Below are 22273 nucleotides of genomic sequence, written 5' to 3'. Positions count from 1 at the left end.
TTACAGGCAGTGATGAGGCAGTCATGTGGTTGGGTTTACAACCAATGAGAAGGCAGAACAGAAAGATTATTTAAACAGGGACACAGGAAGTACCTCCCTCTCTCGGGGAAGCTAGGAGCACTGCAGGAGGTAAGATTTTATCTCTGAGCTCTGACCTCTCGGCTTTTCTCTTTTACCTTGGCTCTGTGTTTCTTATTTTAATAATACGATTGGTTACATCTACATCTGGCGCCCAACGTGACAAGAATCCATTAAAAACTGCTTGGGGCCGGCTCCCTAGCCGGAGCAGCCGGCTCCCTAGCCCCGGCCCAGGTCTGCTTGGCCTCAGGCCGGACTGTGAGCTGCTTGTTTAAAGCCAGTGCTACAAACAACTCAGGCCTGCCCTGCTAAACAGGGCCCCTGCCTGTAAAGCCAAGCCTTGACTCGGCTCAAGAAGGAACAAGTGGCTGGCGTTAAGCTTTAGCCGGCTACCCCTTCACTTTCACTTTCACTTTCACTTTCGCTTTTGCTTTCTCTCTTGCTTTCTCTCTGTCTCTCTGTTTCTGTCTCTCTCTCTCTCTCTCTCTCTCTCTGGATTTACACCTAGGACTCTAGGTGGCTGTTTTGAAATTCGCTCGGATTTCTACTGTTCTACGCAGATTTGGTAAGTCATAAAGGAAACTATTTAAAAGAAAATTTTTTTTTCCACATTTAAAAAAATGGGTTTCCTGTGTACATTGGAAGAAAATTGGGTTTTGTTTGAAATTTTAGGCAGTCTGACAATGGAACAACTATATGAAAAGATTAATATTATGGGAATTATGCAGTTAATCACCATGCTTATTCTCATTTTACTATTTAAAAAGATAGTCGATTTAAGTGCCAGGATAACAGCTTTAGAAAAACCTGTTAATTTTAACAGTGAAGTTGGTTCAAGTTTGGATCATAAGGTTACAGAAAGAAAGCCTGTTTTCACACAGTCATCCTTAATTTATCCTGTAACCGTACAGCAGATGCCTGATCAAATGGCTACACAAAATATCTGGGCTCCAATTGAACTGATGGATTTTAAAAGGTTTAAGGAGGCAATAGTATCTTATGGCATGCATTCCCCATATGTAAAGCAAATGTTAAACTCTTGGTCAACATATAATAGGATTATACCACAGGACTGGCGGGACCTTGCACAAGCTGTTCTGGAACCCAGCCAGAGAATTCAATTTCTAACGTGGTTTAAGGAGGAAGCTAGAAACGTAGAAACACAATGGAGGGATAAAGGAATACAAGTTTGTCAGGATCAGCTTATTGGAGAAGGCCAATATGCTTCAATACAAACACAATGTTTATATGATGTTCAAACCGTAATTTTATGTCGAATGGCAGCCTTGAATGCATGGGACAGAGTTGATGAACCAGGAAAAAAATCTGAGTCATTTACAAAGGTTATGCAAGGCCCAAAAGAATCTTTCACAGATTTTTTAGAAAGATTGGCTTCAGCAGTAAACAGAATGGTCTCAGGATCAGAAGCTAGTAAGGCAATAATTGAAGCTTTGGCATTTGAGAATGCGAATGCAGCATGCAAAAGAATAATCAGGCCGTTAAGGGCAAGATCTGCACCTTTGGAAGATTGGATTAGAGAAACAATTAATGTTGAGGCTGATGAGCATGATGATACGTGGGTAGGAGAAGTAATTTCAAAAGGTTTGAGGAGTGTTAGATGTTTTGGGTGTGGAAAGCAAGGACATTTTAAAAGGGACTGTAAACAGGTCATTCCTAGAAGCAATGTTTCTTCAAGGAACAATGGCAACAGAATGCCCCTTCCTTCTGGAGTATGCAGAAGGTGTGGTAAGGGAAAACACTGGACCAAGAATGTAGATCAACAAAGGACAGACAGGGTAATCCTTTGCCTCAGCTTTCGGGAAACTCCCGGAGGGGCCTCATGCAGGCCCCCATAGCAAAACCAGTTCAAACCTTTCCTGCAGCTGTAGAGGAAATCCCTGCTCTGAGCGATTAAATAACCAAATGACTATTGGAATAAATCATGCTGGTCAGGATGATGAAAAAGAGAGAATAGAAAATTCAGGAGAAAACATAAAGAAAATTTTTTGGCAAACTTCTATTAATGAACAGAGACCAAAATTAACGATAAAAATAAATGGTGTTTTGTTGTCTGGTCTGGTAGACACAGGTGCGGACATTACCATAATTGCACCAGAATTTTGGCATCCAGCTTGGCCTCTTCAAGAGGTAAACGTTCAACTGTTAGGAATTGGGACATTATCTGGAGTGAAACAGAGTGCAAGATGGCTGGAATGTATAGGTCCAGAAGGACAGAGAGGAAAATTAAAACCATATGTCGCTAACATAGCTATGAACCTGTGGGGTCGAGACTTGTTGCAACAATGGAATACTCAGATTAACATCCCTCCAATCTCAGAAACAAATCATAAACTAGCACATGTTTCTGAGAGAAATATTAGAAGGCATTATTTTGAGTGGTCACCAGCCATCCATATTATACAGGAACAGGGCACAACAACTGATAATCCTCCAAAAATACCAACAGCTCTACCTTTAAAATGGTTAACAGACAAGCCTGTATGGGTTCAGCAATGGCCTTTAACAACAGAGAAACTCCAGGCTTTAGAAGAGCTGGTAGAAGAACAGCTAAATGCTCAGCATATTGAACAGTCAACCAGCCCTTGGAATTCTCCTGTATTTGTTATTAAAAAGAAATCTGGTAAATGGAGAATGGTAACAGACCTTAGAGCAATTAACAAAGTAATTCAGCCAATGGGCTCTCTACAATCTGGAATTCCTTTGCCTACTCTGTTACCAAAAGGATGGCCTCTCATAGTTATTGATTTAAAAGACTGTTTCTTTTCAATACCCTTACAAGAAAAGGACAAAGAAAGATTTGCTTTCACAGTGCCTACTTATAATAATTCTCAACCGGTTAAAAAATTTCAATGGAGGGTCCTCCCACAGGGAATGTTAAATAGCCCAACTCTGTGCCAATATTTTGTACAACAGCCATTGGAAGTGATACGTAAAAAATTTCCTAAATCTATAATTTATCATTATATGGATGATATTTTACTAGCTGACTCAAATGCAGAAACTTTAGAAAAAATGTTTGAAGAAGTAAAGAAAATTTTGCCTTGCTGGGGATTACAAATTGCTCCTGAAAAAATACAAAGAGGGGATTCTATTAATTATTTAGGATATAAAATAGAGCTACAAAAAATTAGACCCCAAAAGGTGCAAATTAGGAGAGATAGACTACAGACTCTTAATGACTTTCAAAGATTATTTGGAGATATTTCTCATCTACGAACTATTGTTGGGGTAAAAAATGATGAACTGACTAATTTGTTCAAAACCTTAGAAGGTGACAAGGACTTAAATAGTCCAAGAGAATTATCACCTGAAGCTGAGAAAGAATTGGCCTTGGTAGAAAAGAAAGTACATGAAGGGCACGTGGATCGTATTGATCCAAAGCTGGATTGCATTTTGGTTATTTTACCTTCTAGGCATTCCCCTACTGGAATATTAATGCAGAGGGAAGATATTATATTGGAATGGATATTTTTACCAAATAAACCAAATAAAAAATTAAAAACTTATGGGGAAAAAATGTCTGACTTGATATGGAAAGGAAAATTGAGACTTCGTCAATTAGCAGGAATAGACCCAGCAGAAATTGTCGTACCTTTAACTAAAGAGGACATTGAAAAATTATGGACAGAAAGTGAACCTTGGCAAAGAGCTTGCAGTAATTTTTTGGGAGAAATTAACAGCAAATATCCCAAAAGCAACAGAATTGATTTTATAAAGAGAGCTGATTGGATCTTGCCTCGAATTGTACGGCAAAAACCCATATCTGGAGTTCGTACATTTTATACAGATGCCAACAAACAAGGAAAGGCAGGTTACAAATCAAAAAATTTAAGTAAAGTGGTACAAAGTCCTTATAATCCAGTGCAAAAATCAGAATTGTATGCTATTCTGTTGGTATTAATGGATTTTTCAGAACCTTTCAACATAGTAACTGACTCTCAGTATGCTGAAAGAGTGGTATTACATATTGAGACTGCAGAATTTATCCCTGATGCTTCAGAATTAACTTCACTATTTATTCAATTACAAGATACAATCAGGAAAAGGAGTCATCCTTTATATATAACTCACATCCGATCTCATACTGGTTTGCCAGGCCCTTTAGCACAAGGCAATGATGAGATTGATAAATTATTGGTAGGAAATGTGCTGGAGGCCTCAGAATTTCATAGAAAACATCATGTCAATAGTAAAGGTTTAAAAAAAGATTTTTCCATAACCTGGCAACAAGCCAAAGAAATAGTAAAGAAATGTCCTACTTGTTCCTTCTATAATCAAACGCCATTACCAGCAGGATGTAACCCAAAAGGTACTCAGAGGAATGAAATCTGGCAGATGGATGTGTTTCACTTTGCAGAATTTGGAAAATTGAAATATGTACACCACACCATTGATACTTATTCAGGATTTCAATGGGCAACTGCTTTGAGTTCTGAAAAAGCTGACTCTGTAATCACTCATTTGCTAGAAGTTATGGCCATCATGGGTATACCTGCACAAATTAAAACTGACAATGCTCCATCATATGTCTCTGTTAAAATGAAACAGTTTTTTGCTTATTACAATATAAAGCATATTACAGGCATACCACATAATCCTACAGGTCAAGCAGTTATAGAAAGGTCAAACAGAACTCTAAAGGATATGCTAAATAAACAGAAAGGAGTAACAAAAACCCCCAGAAATAGACTGCATAATGCTCTATTAACTTTGAATTTTCTGAATGCCAATGAGAAAGGAACAACAGCTGCAGAGAGACATTGGGTAATAGAAAAAACTACAGAATTAAATCAGCCTATATACTTTAAGGATGTGCTGACCTCAGAATGGAAACCAGGGTATGTATTACGTTGGGGACGAGGTTTTGCTTTTGTTTCTACAGGAGAAGATAAGCTGTGGATACCATCAAAATTGATAAAGGTTCGATTTGAACAAGAAAAACCTCTTAATTAGAGGAGGTGATAGTTCATCAATCAGCATGAACATCCAATTTAAACTAACTTGTACCTGTAACACATGTCTTTTCATTTAATCAGATAATAACTTGCCAAAAGGGAACATCCCCAAAATTAGTCTTGGGGAAAGGTTTTTGTTTTTGTCTTTTAGGAGAATGATGGTTAAAGAATCTGAAGAACACAAGACAAATGAGACAACTGAAGAAAAGGGACAAATCATCTATCCCAGGAAACAAAGTGAAACGGCGTATGGGTATATATAATCTAAAAAAAATTTATGTCTTCTTAAATGTTTGTTTCTGCTTTTCTCTAAAGATTTAACACTATTGGTTTTCTAATAGTCCCAGTTCAATTAAAATTTAAAGCTGACTTTGGAGTTGGAGAATGGCTCTCTCCTTCTTTAAACTCAAGCATGTTGTTAAAAGGAAAATGCAAACTCCCTGTATCATGCCAGAATAAAAGAGCCATTTTCTGCTATGGGACAGGACAAAAGCCAAATTAATTAAGGGACTATTCTATTACTAATCTCAACTCTTTGATTCTATTCTGATTCTTTAAACTTTTCTTAAAGTATAAATTTTATATCAAAATTTACAAGATTGATATATATATATATATATATATACATTTTAAACTTTGTTAAGATATGAATGGTCATATAGAGTACTAACTAATTCTAGAAAAAAGGCTTCAATTAGCTGCATATATATGTCTTTGTGTTCGAGTCTCTTATCAGTTTTCTGCAGGAAATCATGGCCAGGCCTAACATCAACTGAAATCTCCAGGAAGAAGATGGTGCCCCACAACAACAAACACAACAACAACAATTCCACGTGGACAATAATAATATCACTGAACTGACAAACATCATCTACAGATCAGCTTTGAACTACAAGGTGCTCAGAGCAATTTTGAGATGACTAGCTGAGATGATCCAGTCTCAGAGACTACTTGAATAAGGACTTGAGATAAACCCTGAACTTTGGCATTATACACGGACTGGATAATAATGAAGGATATAGTTACCTTTCCTAGAATTTGACAATTAACCTAAAATTTTTCTTTCAGGATAAAGATAACTTCGCCCATACCCAGCAGGAAGCAATTTTAAGAATGACGCCCACATTCCCAAAGAGGTGGTGTGGGGCGGGGGGTTTTTTTTTTTTTTGGTTCTTTTTAACGGGTTTTGGGTCTGGGATAATTTTCATTATTTAGGGGGTTGGTTACAAGTTGTTGTCAAGGGTTAGGAAAAAGGCTAAGCAAAGGAGATTAGATTTAAGGTTCTTGTTTAAAAAAAAAAAGAAAGAAAGAAAGAAAAGAAAAGAAAAAGATAGTTACTAGTTTTAAATACTTTACATTATTACCAACTATTAGGATATAAAGAAATGAAAGTTAGTACTTAGACATTACAATAGAAATTGTAGTCATATTAGATATGTTTTAAAAAATTGAGCAGATATATTTTAGACAGGTCATCTTCAAACCCTTCAGAGATCTACAGAATATGGCATTTAAAATGTTCTAATAACTTAGAAATTTTTCTTTTTTGAGACATGTCGGCTCCTGGCAGTACCAATCTACTTCAGAGAAAATATGGGCATTGAAGAAACTGCATATGGAGTTAATTTTCATTGTGGCAAAAGTTAGCCACTGGACAACAAAGTATCCTCAAATCAACAGAAAAAATGGACAGACAGAACACGAAACAAAGGACTACCAATTCCTGCCAAAACAAGTGTGGTTATGGCTTTATCAAAAGGCATCTTCTGAGGCCAGGACAATATGGCACCATCCCTGAAGTCGCTTTCACAATCTGGAAAAGGTACAGTGTCCTTTTCTTCGAAGGCAGCTGAACAGGCAGTGGGCCGATGGCTTCTGTTGTGCAATGGAACAGCAACTGAAAGCTCACGCCTCTCAATAGTAGACTGGCATTTAATAGAGGGATGTGGAGAAGGGGATGCTTAGATGAAGCCATATATACACAGCCAAGAAGAATGGACAGCTGAATTCAAAAACCATCAACAATTTCCAGAATTTAAAATCCTGAATCATGACATGACACTAGTGGAATTCAGGTGTCTCTGGTACATGGACTGCTCACCCAATGTGAGGTTGAACTGTTGACCTTGTGTACAACCTACTTCACAAATGAGTCTGTCAGATACGCTAAGCCTATAGGCTGAAGATGATGCCCCAACACTGCAGAGAAACCTCAGGTGACTGTCCAGGCAGCTGGCTGTTTCTGTCAACTCACAAAATTTTTGGAAGCTGCTTTTGTGCACTTCTTGTTTTTATTTTTGTTAGCTAATATTATTTCCTTCTTGAGTCTCTGAGGGAGTTGAAGATTAGTTAGTTATAGTTGAAGATTAATTAGGATAGAAAGTGAATTAGATACATTTTGGACTTACTAAAATAGGATAGATAAGGGAATTATTTTCTCTGATTTGTCAAATACAAATGGACTAGACATCGTTTAGGTATTTGTTACTTGTATATATTGTATATAGTTATTGTACTTTTGTATATAGTTTTTCTTTTGTTAGTTATAACCTTTTGCCTTTTTTCTTTTTATTAAAATAGAAAAGGGGAAATGTGGTGATATTATATTTGTACTGAAATGTTATTTTAATTTTATGTTAATAAATAAAGTTGCCCTGGGGTCAGAGCTATTAGAGCCATAGTAAGAGCGTGGTGGTTAGAAGAGCTAGGTAGATTTCTGTGTGTTCAGGGATACAGCCAGTATTGGAGACATACGCCTTTAAGACCTGGAGGGCGGTACTTACAGGCAGTGATGAGGCAGTCATGTGGTTGGGTTTACAACCAATGAGAAGGCAGAACAGAAAGATTATTTAAACAGGGACACAGGAAGTACCTCCCTCTCTCGGGGAAGCTAGGAGCACTGCAGGAGGTAAGATTTTATCTCTGAGCTCTGACCTCTCGGCTTTTCTCTTTTACCTTGGCTCTGTGTTTCTTATTTTAATAATACGATTGGTTACATCTACAGTAGTTGAGCTGGAACAGGACAGAAGGGAAGAGCAATGAAAGAGATAACTTAATTAGAGGTAGACATCATGGGGATAGGGAGAAAACTGGTGCTAGGGAAGTTCACAGGGATACACAAGGATGACCCCAGCTTAGACTACTAGCAATAGTGGAGAGGGTACCTGAGCTGGCTTACCCCAGTAATCTGATTGGTGAATACCCCAACTGTCATCATAGAGCCTTCATCCTGTAACTGATGAAAGCAGATGCAGAGATTTACAGCCAAGAACCAGGCCAAGCTCCAGGAGTCCAGTTGAAAAGAGGGAAGAGGGATTCTATCAGCAAGGGGTATCAAGATCATGATGGGGAAACCTACAGAGACAATCAAACCAAGCTAGCAGGAACTCATGAACTTTGGATCAACAGCAGTGGATCCTCTATGGAACTGGACTGGGCCTTCTACATAGGGAGATAGTTGTGTAGCTTGGTCTGCTTGAGGTGCCCCCTGGCAGTGGAATCAGGATCCATCCCTGGTGTGTACTTGATGCATAGAAAACAAGTAAATCAGGAATTCCTACTTTGCACATAATAAATTGTGGAAATGGGTAACATAATATTAGTAACTAATAATATACCATATACCATTATACCAAAGAGCATATAATCAGCAATAAAGGTAGCAGAAACTAGGTATTCTTGTTAGGAATGGCATTATGTCAATACCTTATTTATCCTTATAAATACATAATTTTTATGTTTTTAATTATCAAATTGACCAGTTTAGTTAGATAGTGAAGGACATATCATCAGACAACAGAGTCTGACTAAAGGGAGCTCTTCTTGTAAAAGCACTTTTCAGTTTTTGTTTATACAGTTATCAGCATATTTTATTAAGGTCCATCTCCTCTGATACCATGACATCAAGACTCATTTCAAGCATCATTAGTACCATAGTTCTGATTTTAATGTATGTTAACTGATTTATTACTTTTAATTCTTTGAGAAATTTACAGATGCATACAATATAATTTGAGCTCACCTATCCTCTCATTCCCCCTCTCCAACTACTTGTGGGCTCCACTTTTGTATATGGTGTCATCCATTTCTGCATTAGCAACTTGCCAGTGGCTACATCACTAAATCAAAATGTGACTCTCCCTCAGGAACCATTAACTGCCAATAACTCTTGAACTCAGTGTGGGGCCTTGGGAACTCCTCTCTCCATGTTTGGATTTTCAATATAAACCAATAAGTATATAAGTTTTCATAGTTTTGACAAATGTCAACTTTCATCATGGTTACTATGTTGTCAAAGAATAGAAAAGAATTTCTTGGAAGTAGAATTGCTTACATAAAATAAACATTATAAATAACTAAATAAAAGATACCCAGAGAACCTATCAAGTGTTTTCTTTTTTTTCTAAATTTCAAGAGTGCCATATAAGAAAATCTAGGTTTCTGCAGGTGTTCTCAACCTGTGGGTTATGACCCCTTTGACAAACCACTTTCTCCAAAAATATTTACAGTAATATTCATATCAGTATCAAAATTACAGCTATGAAAATAATTCTGTGGTTGGGGTCACCACAGCATAAGGAACTGTATTAAACAGCCTAAGCATTAGGAAGACTGAAAACTACTGTGTTAGAAAAAGAGCTATAGTAAATGTGAAGCAAACCATTAAGATTAGAAAGAACTGATTAACTGAAGAAGGGTCATCATCAAAGCTACAATAATAAAGCAAAGAAAGTGGCTAGCAAAACAAGGCAGAGTATGCAAGCAGGAGTGAGATCCCAGAAATACCAGGACAACCAAGATCACAAACACTTTCCTCTATTTCTGAATTATCTTCAGTGGCAACGCCTGTGATTTTATCCAGAATACTTCTGCTTGAATTAATGTCTACATTCCCCAGCTTTCCTTATAAGAAGGTGCTACGTAACTAATTTCGGAATGGTTGAATATATAATGTGTGAGAAATACCCTTATGGGAAAAAACCATATTCTTTCCTTCAGTACTTCTTTCTAGCAGATATACATACATACATACATATATACAAACACACATGCTCATACATGTATATACACATGACACACCCATATATTTCTTCTAGCAATTATACATATATATATGTATATATGCACACATACATATATACACACATGACACACAAACACGCATGTACACACACCTATACATGCCCTGTCTGGAGCCAGAATGTTTATCTTAAACTGTATATATATTTTAAAAGATACCAAAACACATGGTGAATTATAAAAATAGTTTAAAATGTATAGAAAAATGATGAGCAAAATGTATCTTTTATTTAATATTTTACTTATCATTTTGTCTAAAATGAAAAGATATAATTTTTTCAATAAGTTAATAATATTTAATTAGTGCTGAGCAGTGGTGGCACACGCCTTTAATCTCAGCATTTAGAAGGTAGAGACATGTGAATCTATATGAGTTTTAGTCCAGCCAGTCTACAAAGCAAGTTCCAGGACAGCCAGAGTTGTTACACAGAGAAACCATGTCTTGAAAACCAAAAATAAATATATTTAGTTAGATATTAAGTGATAGAAATTAATCTTACATCTCAATATTGGCCACTGTCAGTACTATAGTATAATGTGGGAATCTCCACTAATTTAGGAAGTAGTGACTATTTTTAGGAAGAGCCAGAGATTTATTGTTTAATGTTGCTTTTAAGTTGAGCTCATAATAAATGTGAATGGATGACAGTGTGAGGAAGTACATTAACTAGGATTCTTAAAACCTTGCAGTCTGAGGTGGTTCTCAAAGAAATTTTTTTTAAGATTTATTTATTTATTGTGTATACAGTGTTCTGCCTACATGCATGATTGCAGGCCAAAAGAGGGCACCAGATCTCATTACGGATGGTTGTGAGCCACCATGTGGTTACTGGGAATTGAATTCACGACCTCTGCAAGAACAGCCAGTGCTCTTAACCACTGAGCCATCTCACCAGCCCCTAAGAAAGTTTTCTAATCTACATTTTATAATGTTTTTTAAGTTTTATTAGATCAAAATTGTAATGATTTGAATTAGAGATATGCCCTCGAGATATATATCAAGTAGATTCCAAATTTAGCACAATTTAACAAATGCTAAAATAGAAATAATTGTTAATCAGAAATGTTCTTACATTCCATTTGGGTGCAGTATTTCCATGAAAGTAAAACTCATTTGAACTGTAAATGTATTTTTCTTACACATAGAGTTATAAAACATTTGATAAGAAGAAAACAGGAACAGAGAAATATTGTTTATAATTTTAAGAACTAATCCTATTCTGTACACAATTAACATGAACACAGTAGTCACACATTTAATTTACTTCAAAACTAGATTCCTGAGTAATGATTGCTAAAGAAAGAGTTCTTCTTCCAGACAAGAGTAAATGATAATTATGTGCATCAAATTTTGTTGTGTATGCAACAATAAAATTCCAATAGTGAGAAAGTTTTAAATATAAAATGTCAAAAACAATGAGGAGAAAAGGCAATAAGAAGTTGGAAGCCAATGGCCATGTCAACAAGTGATACACCAATACACAGATGCAGAACATGCAGAGCACAGTGCAAAATGGGCTGAGAGAAAGTCTGGGGTCACTCAGTAATGTCAGAAAAACCACAAAGAAACAGGAAATAGCTACACAGAGTCAATTTAATAATATTACAAAAGAAAACAAAAAACAGGGAGTCTTTCAACAGAATTGGACAATTATACCTTTTCTTATTTTTTAATCTAGCACATAAAAATTGTATGTGTTTATTTTCAAATATTTTTAAAAGAGAAAAACACAGATTCCAATGTGGAACATACCAGACATAACTAAAAGATAAAATTTAAGCACAAATGGGGCAAAAAAAAGTTGGTTTATTCACTGACAGGGCAGAATTTGGGGTCTCAATCTCTTTACTCTCTGATGGCTGAAATATTGATGGTCAGGACTTTTAGACTTTAGTAACAAAATTAAAAGACAACTCTCAGGGAAATCTATTATGCCCAAGGTGCATGGGAGGAACAGAGGTATTTTGAACTATTTCTCAATAGCCCACATATATTCAGCTACAGTATCACTCAAGTTAGATAAGAATTCTCTCACAATATACTAAAACAAAGTTTTCAGTATGATGTTCATTCTACTTTACATCATCATAAAGATGACATAAGAGTTAACTAATGACATTTCACAAAATTTGAGACCTTGGAACACATAGCTCTCAATGGGATGTCTCCAAAAATTCCTTCCCCTCAGAGCTCAGAGAAACCCTGTGGAACGTGAAGTTGGAAGAGCGAAAGAGCCAGAGGGTATGAAGGACACCAGGAATACAAGACCCTGTAAAATTTAGTGATTCTCAACCTTCTTAATGCTGGAACTCTTTAATACACTAAATCATAACATTATTTTTGTTGCTACTTCATAACTGTAATTTTGGTACTATTATCAACTGTAATATAAATATCTGTGTTTTCCAAATGTCTCAGGCAACCGATGTGAATTCCAGAAGGGGTTATGACCCACAGGTTGAGAACTACTGAGAAATCAACTAAGCAAAGTGAATGAGTGGGTCTTTGACTCTTGTACCTTCTCTTCGGCTCCTTTCCTCCTGCTGATTCCCTTGTCCAATTTCCATGTGGTAGATTTTGTTTAATCTTATATTTTATTTTGTTATGTTTCATTTTCATCTCTTTGAAGTCTGTTCTTTTTGAATGAGAGAGACAGGAAGGTGGTAGGGGAGATGGGGAGGAATGGGAGGAGTAGAGGGAAGGACAAACCATTAACTAATGCCTCAATAATACCCCAACCCAAAGAAGACAATTGAAAAAAAGGTTAGGTAGAAAATGTCTTTTGCAGAGGCACTAAACAGGAACTCACAAAAACTAAAAGAGTTTCACAAATGGGAGAAACTCAAGAAATGCTTAGAACAGAGACTTAGAAAAGAGATGGGGAGAAATAGCAAAGCAAATACACTGAAGCTTCGAAGTTGATGAACTTCAAGTCACAAGAACAAGTGTAGAGAGAACAAAGAAAAGGATCAAGAGAAGAGAATAGAGAATTATTTCAAAGTTTTTTTCATGAAATTGAAAAAAAGTAGCTACACTGAAAAGTCTAGCAAGGGCTAGAACAGTAGAAACACACAGACACACATCTAGGATAAGAGAGAGAGCCAGACATAGAGAGAGGAGGAGAAGGAGGAGGAGGAGGAGGAGGAGGAGGAGGAGGAGGAGGAGGAGGAGGAGGAGGAAGAGAATCCCAAAGAACTGGGATTGAATGTCCATGACTTCAGGTTTTCCACAACAGTCTAAACATTGAAAGAACAGATAAGAAAAATCAAGTCCAAGAATGAGGCTGAGAAGTAGAAAAGAGATAGAAGGGGATGAAGTTAAGGGAAAAGAAAACAAATGTCTTCATAAGAATCAAAGCACAGCCATTATGAATAATGGTAGAATATAAAGTGTTTTTATACATAAAGCATCTAAAACCAATGGGCATATTCAGCATTCCTGTAAAAGCTACCAAAACTTAAGAATTAATCAAATAAATAAATGATATAGGTTATGGGAAAGGAGAGAATCATTATATCAATGAGGCAAATTGCATCACCAGAAGACAAGGTAAAGAGGACTTCACAATCACATGCAGAAGATCTGGTTACATTGTAGCTCACAGTGGAGAAGAGTGACTCCAATTTTACATACATTAAGGACAGATATAACCCAAATCTTCATTGTTATTGTTCTACCTTTAAAAGCTGACACTAAATCCCAAGACAGTCTCTCTACAATACTGTGCACACTCTATTGGCATAGTCCAGCACAGATGGGTTTATTATATTTTTTATGATCTAACATTGTTGCATCTTCTCTGCCAATATCAGCAAACTAGGGTACCTTCAGTGAGCCTGGATTCAATGGCACAACTGTGGATGGCACTAAAATGACGATCCAGAATTCTGTGTATCTATGTACTTCCCTCCAAGTATCATATGTTTCATAATAAACACACATCAAAAAATGTTCATGATCCTAAAATACTTTGAAATCAGTAGTCTTTAGTACACATATCACTCAATAATGGCGCCATGGAATTTGTACTTTTATTACCTATGCACTTATATACATATAAATGAGCAACAAAATATCTGAAACATTGTCATCAATAAACTATCTTTCTCCATTTTATACATTTATAAACTAGACTATATTCTCCTTGTGTTCCAGTAAAGGTTAGGGTTGTTCAGTAGTAACTGTGTGTGTTTCTTTGGTGTTCCCACAGAGACTCAGGTTATTCAGTTGCAGTATACATGAGTTTAAATCTCTAGTGTCTTCATCCTGCTGGATTTCTATAGCTGTAGTCCATGTGCCTCCATTCATCCTCTTAAGTCATGTTATAATGATGAGTAGAGCAGGTGTTTCCTTGGATTTCTAAAACTTTTCCTCTAGAAAATGATGGTGACTCTCATAGGCTTTCTTCTCAGAGAATTTCACTTCATTGTTTGATATTAGGTTTAAAAGTAATTAGGAATTTCATTTATTACAACCAAAATTAATATCTCATATATGTACTTAATATAGCACCTAATATAGGAAAATATCTGGCCATTATGTAGACATCCCTTAGGAATTAGAATTGTAAAGGATATATACTATAAATATCCAAAATTATTTTTAAAGTTAAAATACTGTAAGCTTGCTACATATTTAAAAACTCCTTAATTTAATATTTTAATAAAATCACTATCAAATTTACTGGACATCAAAGTCATTATCTTCTGACTACTTAACAATAAATTTTAATTTTATGCCCAATGTTTAAGATTAGTAAACATAGTGATAATTTGAAGTTTATAAAGCACTTTAAAGTCAAATTAAAATCTGATTTAAAAATTAACATTATCCACACATATGAGATTATCAAAAATGTTTAGAATTATTTCTTTAAAGCATGTTTAAAAAATGTCTGGTGAGAGTTCTTTTTTATTTAATGAACTGTTTCAAGTGATCGTTTTTGATCCAGTTTTTAATTGAATGTGCAAATTCTACATGTGAGATTCTATATATTCATGGAATTTCCCTATGATATTAATATTGAAGTTTTTACTGTAATAATTAACATTTTCAAAATAATTAAAATTTGTTTTTTAAAAATACTTTTGTTTATGTTATTTGAACTTGTTTATCAGTAAACATACCAGTACTGAAATTTTTAGCAGTGATTTGTATGACTCTAAAATTGTAACATGAACAAAATAGTAAGTGGAATATAATAATAATGTTAGTACAAAAATATTTAAAGTACTCACATGTATACATATTAATTAAATTGTGACAATTTGATTATGTAACTATGAGTATTTTAAGAAATATTTCATGAAATTTTGCCAATGGTTTTCTGTCAAAGACTCAGGTTATAATTTCATGTTTAGAATTAATTAATCAGGGAAATCAATTTAATCTTACAGATTTGTTTTTCAAAGCATAAATCTGTTATACTTTGTGTTTTACAGTTTGTACTAATGTGTTAAGATATAAAATTACTAATATTAATACTGAAACTGTCTCTCATTGTTCCTCTCGTGAACTTTATTGAATTGTCAATGCAGAACAAATTTATAAATTAGATATGAGTGGAACTTCAAATAGGTAAGTGATCATTACAAAGCACAATGCAGAACAATTAATGTAGTCAATTTCCAATTAAAAATGAGATAAAACAAGGTTGCGTCTCCACAACCATGGTTTTTCTCATTCCAGTTACCCTAAGTCTAAAAACAGTGTGTGTGTGTGTGTGTGTGTGTGTGTGTGTGTGTGTGTGTGAGAGGGGGCGGGGCAGCAACTTCACACTGGCCATTTCCTTTTTGTGGGAAGTTTAGAAGATACTAACTTTGAAACCCTAAGAATTCCTGATGTACACTTCCTATACAAAAGCATATGTTTCATCCATTTACACATGCAAGAGAAAATCAAAACCAAAGCTGAAAGTAAAATGGACATAATTTTAATGGATTTTTTAAAATTTTGTGCATTGGATTCAAACAGCAAACTGTGTGCACTCAACTGTTTTCACAATGTTATCGAGATCTGTGTCTTTTTACCATTTACACACAATCGTTCGTTACAGTATGCTACCCGCCTCGTGGGAGCCAGGGGTGTGGCGCGGTAAGCAGTGGTGGTAGTGCACCTAGCTTTATATTATCTAACTGGAAAATAGTTCTCTTCTATGATTCCTTTTTCGTGATAAAAATAGTTTTCACCAAACGTTGGTGGTGCACACGCACTACCATTCATGCTTGACATCACACCCCTGACAGGAACACATGTTCTTATTTTGTTGATAAAAAGTATTACAAAAATTTCCATACAAAAACTATTTTCATAGAAATCTTGCATTTCCACAAATAAACCTGAACATTTTTTGAAAAAAAAAAACTGCTCAAGAATTTTGTTCTTTTAACATTGTGACTCTTGTTAAATGCAGTCCACCCCAAAGTTCTATCAGTACTTCTCTATAGGTGACATATTCCCATTCTCTGTCAGTGAGATCTGCCCAGGCTCCATCAAGGTCTTTAGATCAGGAATGAGAGTTTCAACAGGCAATACAGAATGTCAGAATGAAATCTCCAGGCTTCCACATCACCAGCAACACTGAGTCCTGTTTCACAATATATGATTAAGATGGCAAAACATCATCCTTTAACTCAGAGTCTCTGAACCAACCGTTGGTTGCTTCTTCCTTTCTGGTATAGTTTAGGGTATGGGTTTTTTTTTTTGGGGGGGGGGGTAAGTGGGAATCCGATTGGGTTACCTGTTAAAGTACTTGCTGTGAATATTTTAAGAAAAAACATTATTGCCTTCATAATTGCCATTTATATCTCAATTCATGACACAGACTATTAAAAAGGAAAAAGAAAGAAAGAGAAGTAACGGATGGCGGTCTGTCTACTTTCTGTTCCAGATCTGTGGGATTCTGTTGTGTTTGGCACTACACCCTTTCACACTCTGTAAGCACATGTTGTCTATCTGGATGACGATTATACTGAGTACTGGGGGCTAGTGACACTATCGCTTCTATTGTCTTGGTGACCAGGGGACTGTATTGTTTCTTGCAACACTACAATTTTTGCTGATTCCACACATTTTTATTCTTATAACATTTTTATTGGTTACCCTTTGGGGCACCGACATTCCGTCTCCTGGCAAGAGTTGAACTTCAGAAGGAACCTGTGGTTTCTCCCTGGACTGCATTTGAAACCAGCCACAACATTCGCATGTAACATTCACTCAAAAGAAGGGAGGAACCCATGATAAACAGTGTAACCCCGTGTAACTTGGTTGATCCATGGTGCTTGTAAGTCAAGTCTGATCACTGCAACTGCTCAGATCACAGAGTCTCTAGTTCATAGACACAGCGGCATGAGGTAACTCATTTTATTTTGCACAGGTTGCATATTTCCACAGGAAACATTCTCGCTATATTGTTTGGAAAAAAAAAAGACGACAGTTTGTGCTTGGGTGGCTGGCCTCCCAGCTTCATGCCATGGTTTCTTTACCTGGCAACCTTCTGTCGTTAAATGTGTGCATGTTGATAACTTCTTCTGTTTTCACAATGACTGGGGCCTGTGGCTTATGTTTTAGCCGACGCTGGCACTTCAGGGACATTCTCAGTTCTTCCACCATAGCACTACAGAAGGACCTCTACAGAAGAACACAGAGAGATTGGACATTATAAAAGTGACAGATGGACATAATATTACAGTCATTCTCACAGACTGGCCTGCCTGCCAGCCTAAAACATTTAGACTATTTCATGATGATTAAAACAAATTATTACATTTTAATAGAAGACACATGGAATGAGAGCATTACATCATTTGGCTAGTTTAAAGAAATTTGCCACCTGATAGTAAAATAATCTCTCCATTAATAATTTCTGTTATTAAAATAGATTGAATTGGATATTCTTATGATGCTATGTAAATTTGATTAGTATTATGTTGATATCTACCTTAGAATTTAAACACAAACAAATCTCTACCTGATACTCAATAGTGTTTTCTAATTAAATATAATAGAAAATGTACTTTTTGGGTTACAAGGTGAGATACACAAATTTTCTCTAAACATTGTTTCTCCACTGTTTAACTCAAAACAACAAAAATTGCACTCAGACAAACATAAAACATAAATAAAATTTCTGGAATTTAATTACAGGCTTTGCTATTATTATACCTATACAACATTGACAGTGACTAGAAACATACATGATACAATCATGAAATGAGAAATTGTCAAATTTTTAACACCTAAACAAACATTATCTGTAATTCATTATCAATGCCTTCATAACAGAAAGCCGAAAATAGTTTACCCCAGGAGAAAAGGATAACTATGATTTTCATCTTACTGGCAATAAATTTTCCACTAATTCTACATGAATATTGAGGGCTCATTAGTACAGGTTCTGTCTATTCATATTAGAGTTATTATTGTGAAATAAAACTTTGTTACTCTCTTTCCTCACTTGATTAAGACACACAGAGGACAGATTCCTGAACCGACTTAATAGTTGAAATTTAAGTGATCTGAGACTGAAATTAGGATCTCCTTGGCAAAAATCAAAATGTACACAAGATACAAATGTATACATTCATGAAAATTCACAAGATTTTAAAAGATGATATGAAACATGATGAGATAATAGTAGATATTTTGAGACATACTATTGATAGCCATTGTTGCTTTGGAGTTTATCATCTTAGGATACAGGATAAAAAATTATAGCATATGTATTTGATGTTTTAAAATCATTTTGCATGTATAATCTTTTGTGACACCCAAAATGACATTAAAAATTATTCAGGCCTCACTGTGTCTGTGCAAAGCACTCAGAGAAAAAGTGACTTGCAACTGCTCACACACAGTAAAACAGCCTGTCTATAGTTCTATGATTTTGACCTAGCTCTAATGTCGTTTTATTACTTCATGGTATATCTTGATCTTTTCCTAAAGGTTCTTTAAACCTGTGGGGTTTTTTTATTGTTGTTGTTGAATCATTGAAGGTGAATTTAGTAGTAGAAGATATGTTTATCAACATATAAGAAACACATCAAATCTGTATCCCCTGTTTTCTCCCACCAAAAACTCTTGGAATCAGTCCCCTTGTCATTACCTATATTCCTACTACCTTTCCATATTCTTTCTCTTTTCTTCACACATCCCTCTCTGCTTTGGTGTTCATCCCCATCCTCTCTGACTTCTTGTCCTGATACTTGCTGGGCTGAGCCCTTTAAAGCTTAGTGTGACTCTATTTATTGCTTCAGTGTACAACTAAAGTTTCATTCAGAAACTTCTTCTACAGGCTACTTTATCTTCATTCTATTTAGTTTTATTCCCTCAGTGTGCTACCTTGTCATTTTTTTTTATCTCTAGCCTCTGAGTTTTCGGTGTTCCACTCTCGATGAAGAACAAAGAGATTGAGTTCTTGTTGCTTATGACCATATATGCTGTTCAAACAGCAACCCAATTAACTATAGCTGTGCATGACTCCAGTGTTTTATTTTTATTTTATCGTGCCTCTAAGTGCATTGCATAAAGGTTTGTTTGCATCTTAGAAGCTTCATAAAACACATTGAAAATATTTAAGACTTTAGTAACTTTGAAATAGTAAAACAATTAATGTATTAGCACTTGTAATGGGTGAAGATTAGATGGTGGTCATCAGTTCCCTGTGAATTACAAAATTGTTGCCTGGAAATTATGTATTGTGTATGAAATTATAGCTTTTGATGTTTACGACATATTTTAATTTAAGGCTCTACATGCCACTGCCAGCTGGTACATTGGAACGCTGTTGCTTATTGCTTAATACCTTCTATTAGATGTATTTATTAACAACATGATGATAATGATGATGAAGATGGTGATGATGACAACACGGTAGAAATGGAAAAATCTGACTCCAAAAGGGGGAGGAATACATTGTCTTGAGGTAAGATAGTCTTGACTCTCTGTTGAAACATTTAATAGAAGAATTGATTAATAAAATATAGTTAATATGACAAAGATAAAGCTTGATCCCATTGACATTTAAAACTGATATGATAAGTGAATGTAAATAATTTGAAAGATGGCTTTACTTAATATAGTTTTCAAATATCAGCTAATGTTTAACATCTTTTTCAATCTTAACCTCAGACTATTTGATTGTATAGTTTTTAAAACAATACAAAATGTAAATATTATTTTTTTGTGCTAAAGGAATAGGCTAGGTTGCTTGTTTTCATGGGAAAAACATCAATGTTCATACATATTCTATTAGGAAAGATTCTATCTCATTTATAATAAGGTATTGAGTTCTTGGTATTTGGCGCTTGCTTCAGACTATACATGGATGTGTATGAAAAGTTCTAATTTGATTAATGTCATATAGTATCAAATTTATAATGTTAATATAAAGCATAGATAAAATCTTGTTTATACAAAATATCCAGTCATTTTAATTTCTTAAAATAAACGGTAAGTTGTAGCCTCATTTCCCAAGCAAGTACAAAATTGAAAAAACTTTTATCAGAGTCTTTAGCATATAATTTTAAAATACCAATTTTGTTAATTTTCTCTCTGAATGAGCTGAAATTTGCTAGTGGTTTCTTCACCTATCAGCGTGCCATTACCAGAAAAACAGTTTTGTTTATGAATAAAATCAGTATAAGACAACAGGTTTTCTCTTTTTTCTCATTCCAACCTCCAAATAAATTTGATAACCTTATTTGAAGTAGAGTTCTGATTAAGTTTTATTCATTTCTTAACATCTTACCCTCTTTATCTACCTCAGGTCTGAATTGTAAATTCCCAAATAGATATGTGTTATGTTTCTCTAGAAAAATCACACAGAGTTTTTCATGAGCTTTTATTCTTTTAGTTTGTGCTGCCAAAAATTTACTACGATGTTTAAATATAACTTTAATTTCATATCATTCAAGAGAGACCAATTGCTTTTCTTACTTCTAAATATGGATTGGGATTTTCTTTTATTTACCTTTGAAATGTCTTTAACATACTCATGTGCACTTAATATGACTTTCCTAGACTGTCATTAGGAAAGAGGAGGGGGAAAGAGTGACAGGAAAGAGCAAGGTGAAAGGAAACAGACAGCAGAAGGGAAGGGAGGCAGAGAAAAGGAGCAAGGGAGCCAGCGAGGGGCTGCCTGGCAACCCCTGGGTTGGGGGTGAAACCGGGTGTGGTGTCCTTCAGCGTGGGAATTCCTTACAGGGAAAACAACAGTGAATGCTGCTTCACATCAAGGTAACAGACCACACAAACGAAAAGAAAGGGACGAGGATACTAACCATCTTAAAAACCTCTTTTAGAAAGTTTCAAAAGTTTACTAAACAGTGTCTGGATGGTATGGTGGCACTAACCAAATAGAAGATTCCTGAAAATGAAAATTTAAATCTTTCAGCTGTTAGCATGGATAATTGCATTAGAATAAGTAAAACTCTTCATAAAATTTACTACATTGAATGCAACAACCTGTTATTTACAGATCCCTGAAAATGAAGGTTTTGAATTCTTTTATATGCCTCATTTTAAAAGCCCTATGCTATATTTTTATTATAAGTAAAAACATAGTCAATACATAAATGATTTAAAATTACCATTGTTGGTTTTCCAGAATTATTTTTTCTTAGTAACTTAACTTCCTAACCTATAGATGTATGATTCACAATGTGGACGGACTGGGAAAGTGCAGAATAGTTTAATATAAGAAATCCACCTGTAAAGATGCTCTGACATATTTGAACCTTACTTTATGTTAAAACCAGCAGCTGATGAAAAAGAACTAGATGCTGTGTTTTCCAATTTAAGCTTATTAGCTATGTTAAACAAATCTATTTGCCACCTGAAGAAAAAAGCATAAGATACTTTTATAGTTTTACTATCAAACTATATTTTATGTGACCTGTGGTTCTATTCCTCAAAAGTAAAAAATAATAATAATAATAACTAAACATTATTCCACTTTTAATTTGAAAATTATTTACAATCATTTTTTGCCTAGAGGGACTGAATATCTATGGAAAGATTTATTAGCAATTTATTCAAGAACTGTGAAGCACATACAGTGGGGAAAACCAAAACAATCGTTGAGATCAGTCGCAGGAAACCACATTAAATAATACGTAATAAAATGACTAACGTGTATAAA

At 35.1% G+C, this 22273-nt stretch overlaps 1 protein-coding gene across 3 annotated transcripts in view; it reads right to left on the bottom strand.

Moving 5' to 3' along the window:
- Positions 1-16045: 16045 nt before the first annotated feature.
- Positions 16046-22273, bottom strand: part of Grik2 (glutamate ionotropic receptor kainate type subunit 2) — a 609237-nt gene continuing 603009 nt past the window's right edge. The window contains exons 17-18 of one of the 3 annotated variants that reach the window (XM_016002308.3): positions 19937-20075; positions 16052-17763 (exon numbers count right to left, since the gene is read on the bottom strand). In XM_016002308.3, the coding sequence (XP_015857794.2) occupies positions 19956-20075 (120 nt within the window). In that variant the 3' untranslated portion in view covers positions 16052-17763; positions 19937-19955. Of the gene's footprint in view, positions 17764-19936; positions 20076-21413; positions 21500-22273 lie in introns of all 3 variants that reach the window. The other 2 variants (XM_006983741.4, XM_006983740.4) reach the window with 2 other exon arrangements.

Source organism: Peromyscus maniculatus, chromosome 16 (genome assembly GCF_049852395.1).
Source record: "Peromyscus maniculatus bairdii isolate BWxNUB_F1_BW_parent chromosome 16, HU_Pman_BW_mat_3.1, whole genome shotgun sequence".
In the NCBI taxonomy this organism is placed as follows: Eukaryota; Metazoa; Chordata; class Mammalia; order Rodentia; family Cricetidae; genus Peromyscus; species Peromyscus maniculatus.
Note: the sequence above shows the minus strand (reverse complement) of the source record. Positions and strands in the feature narration are given on the sequence as shown.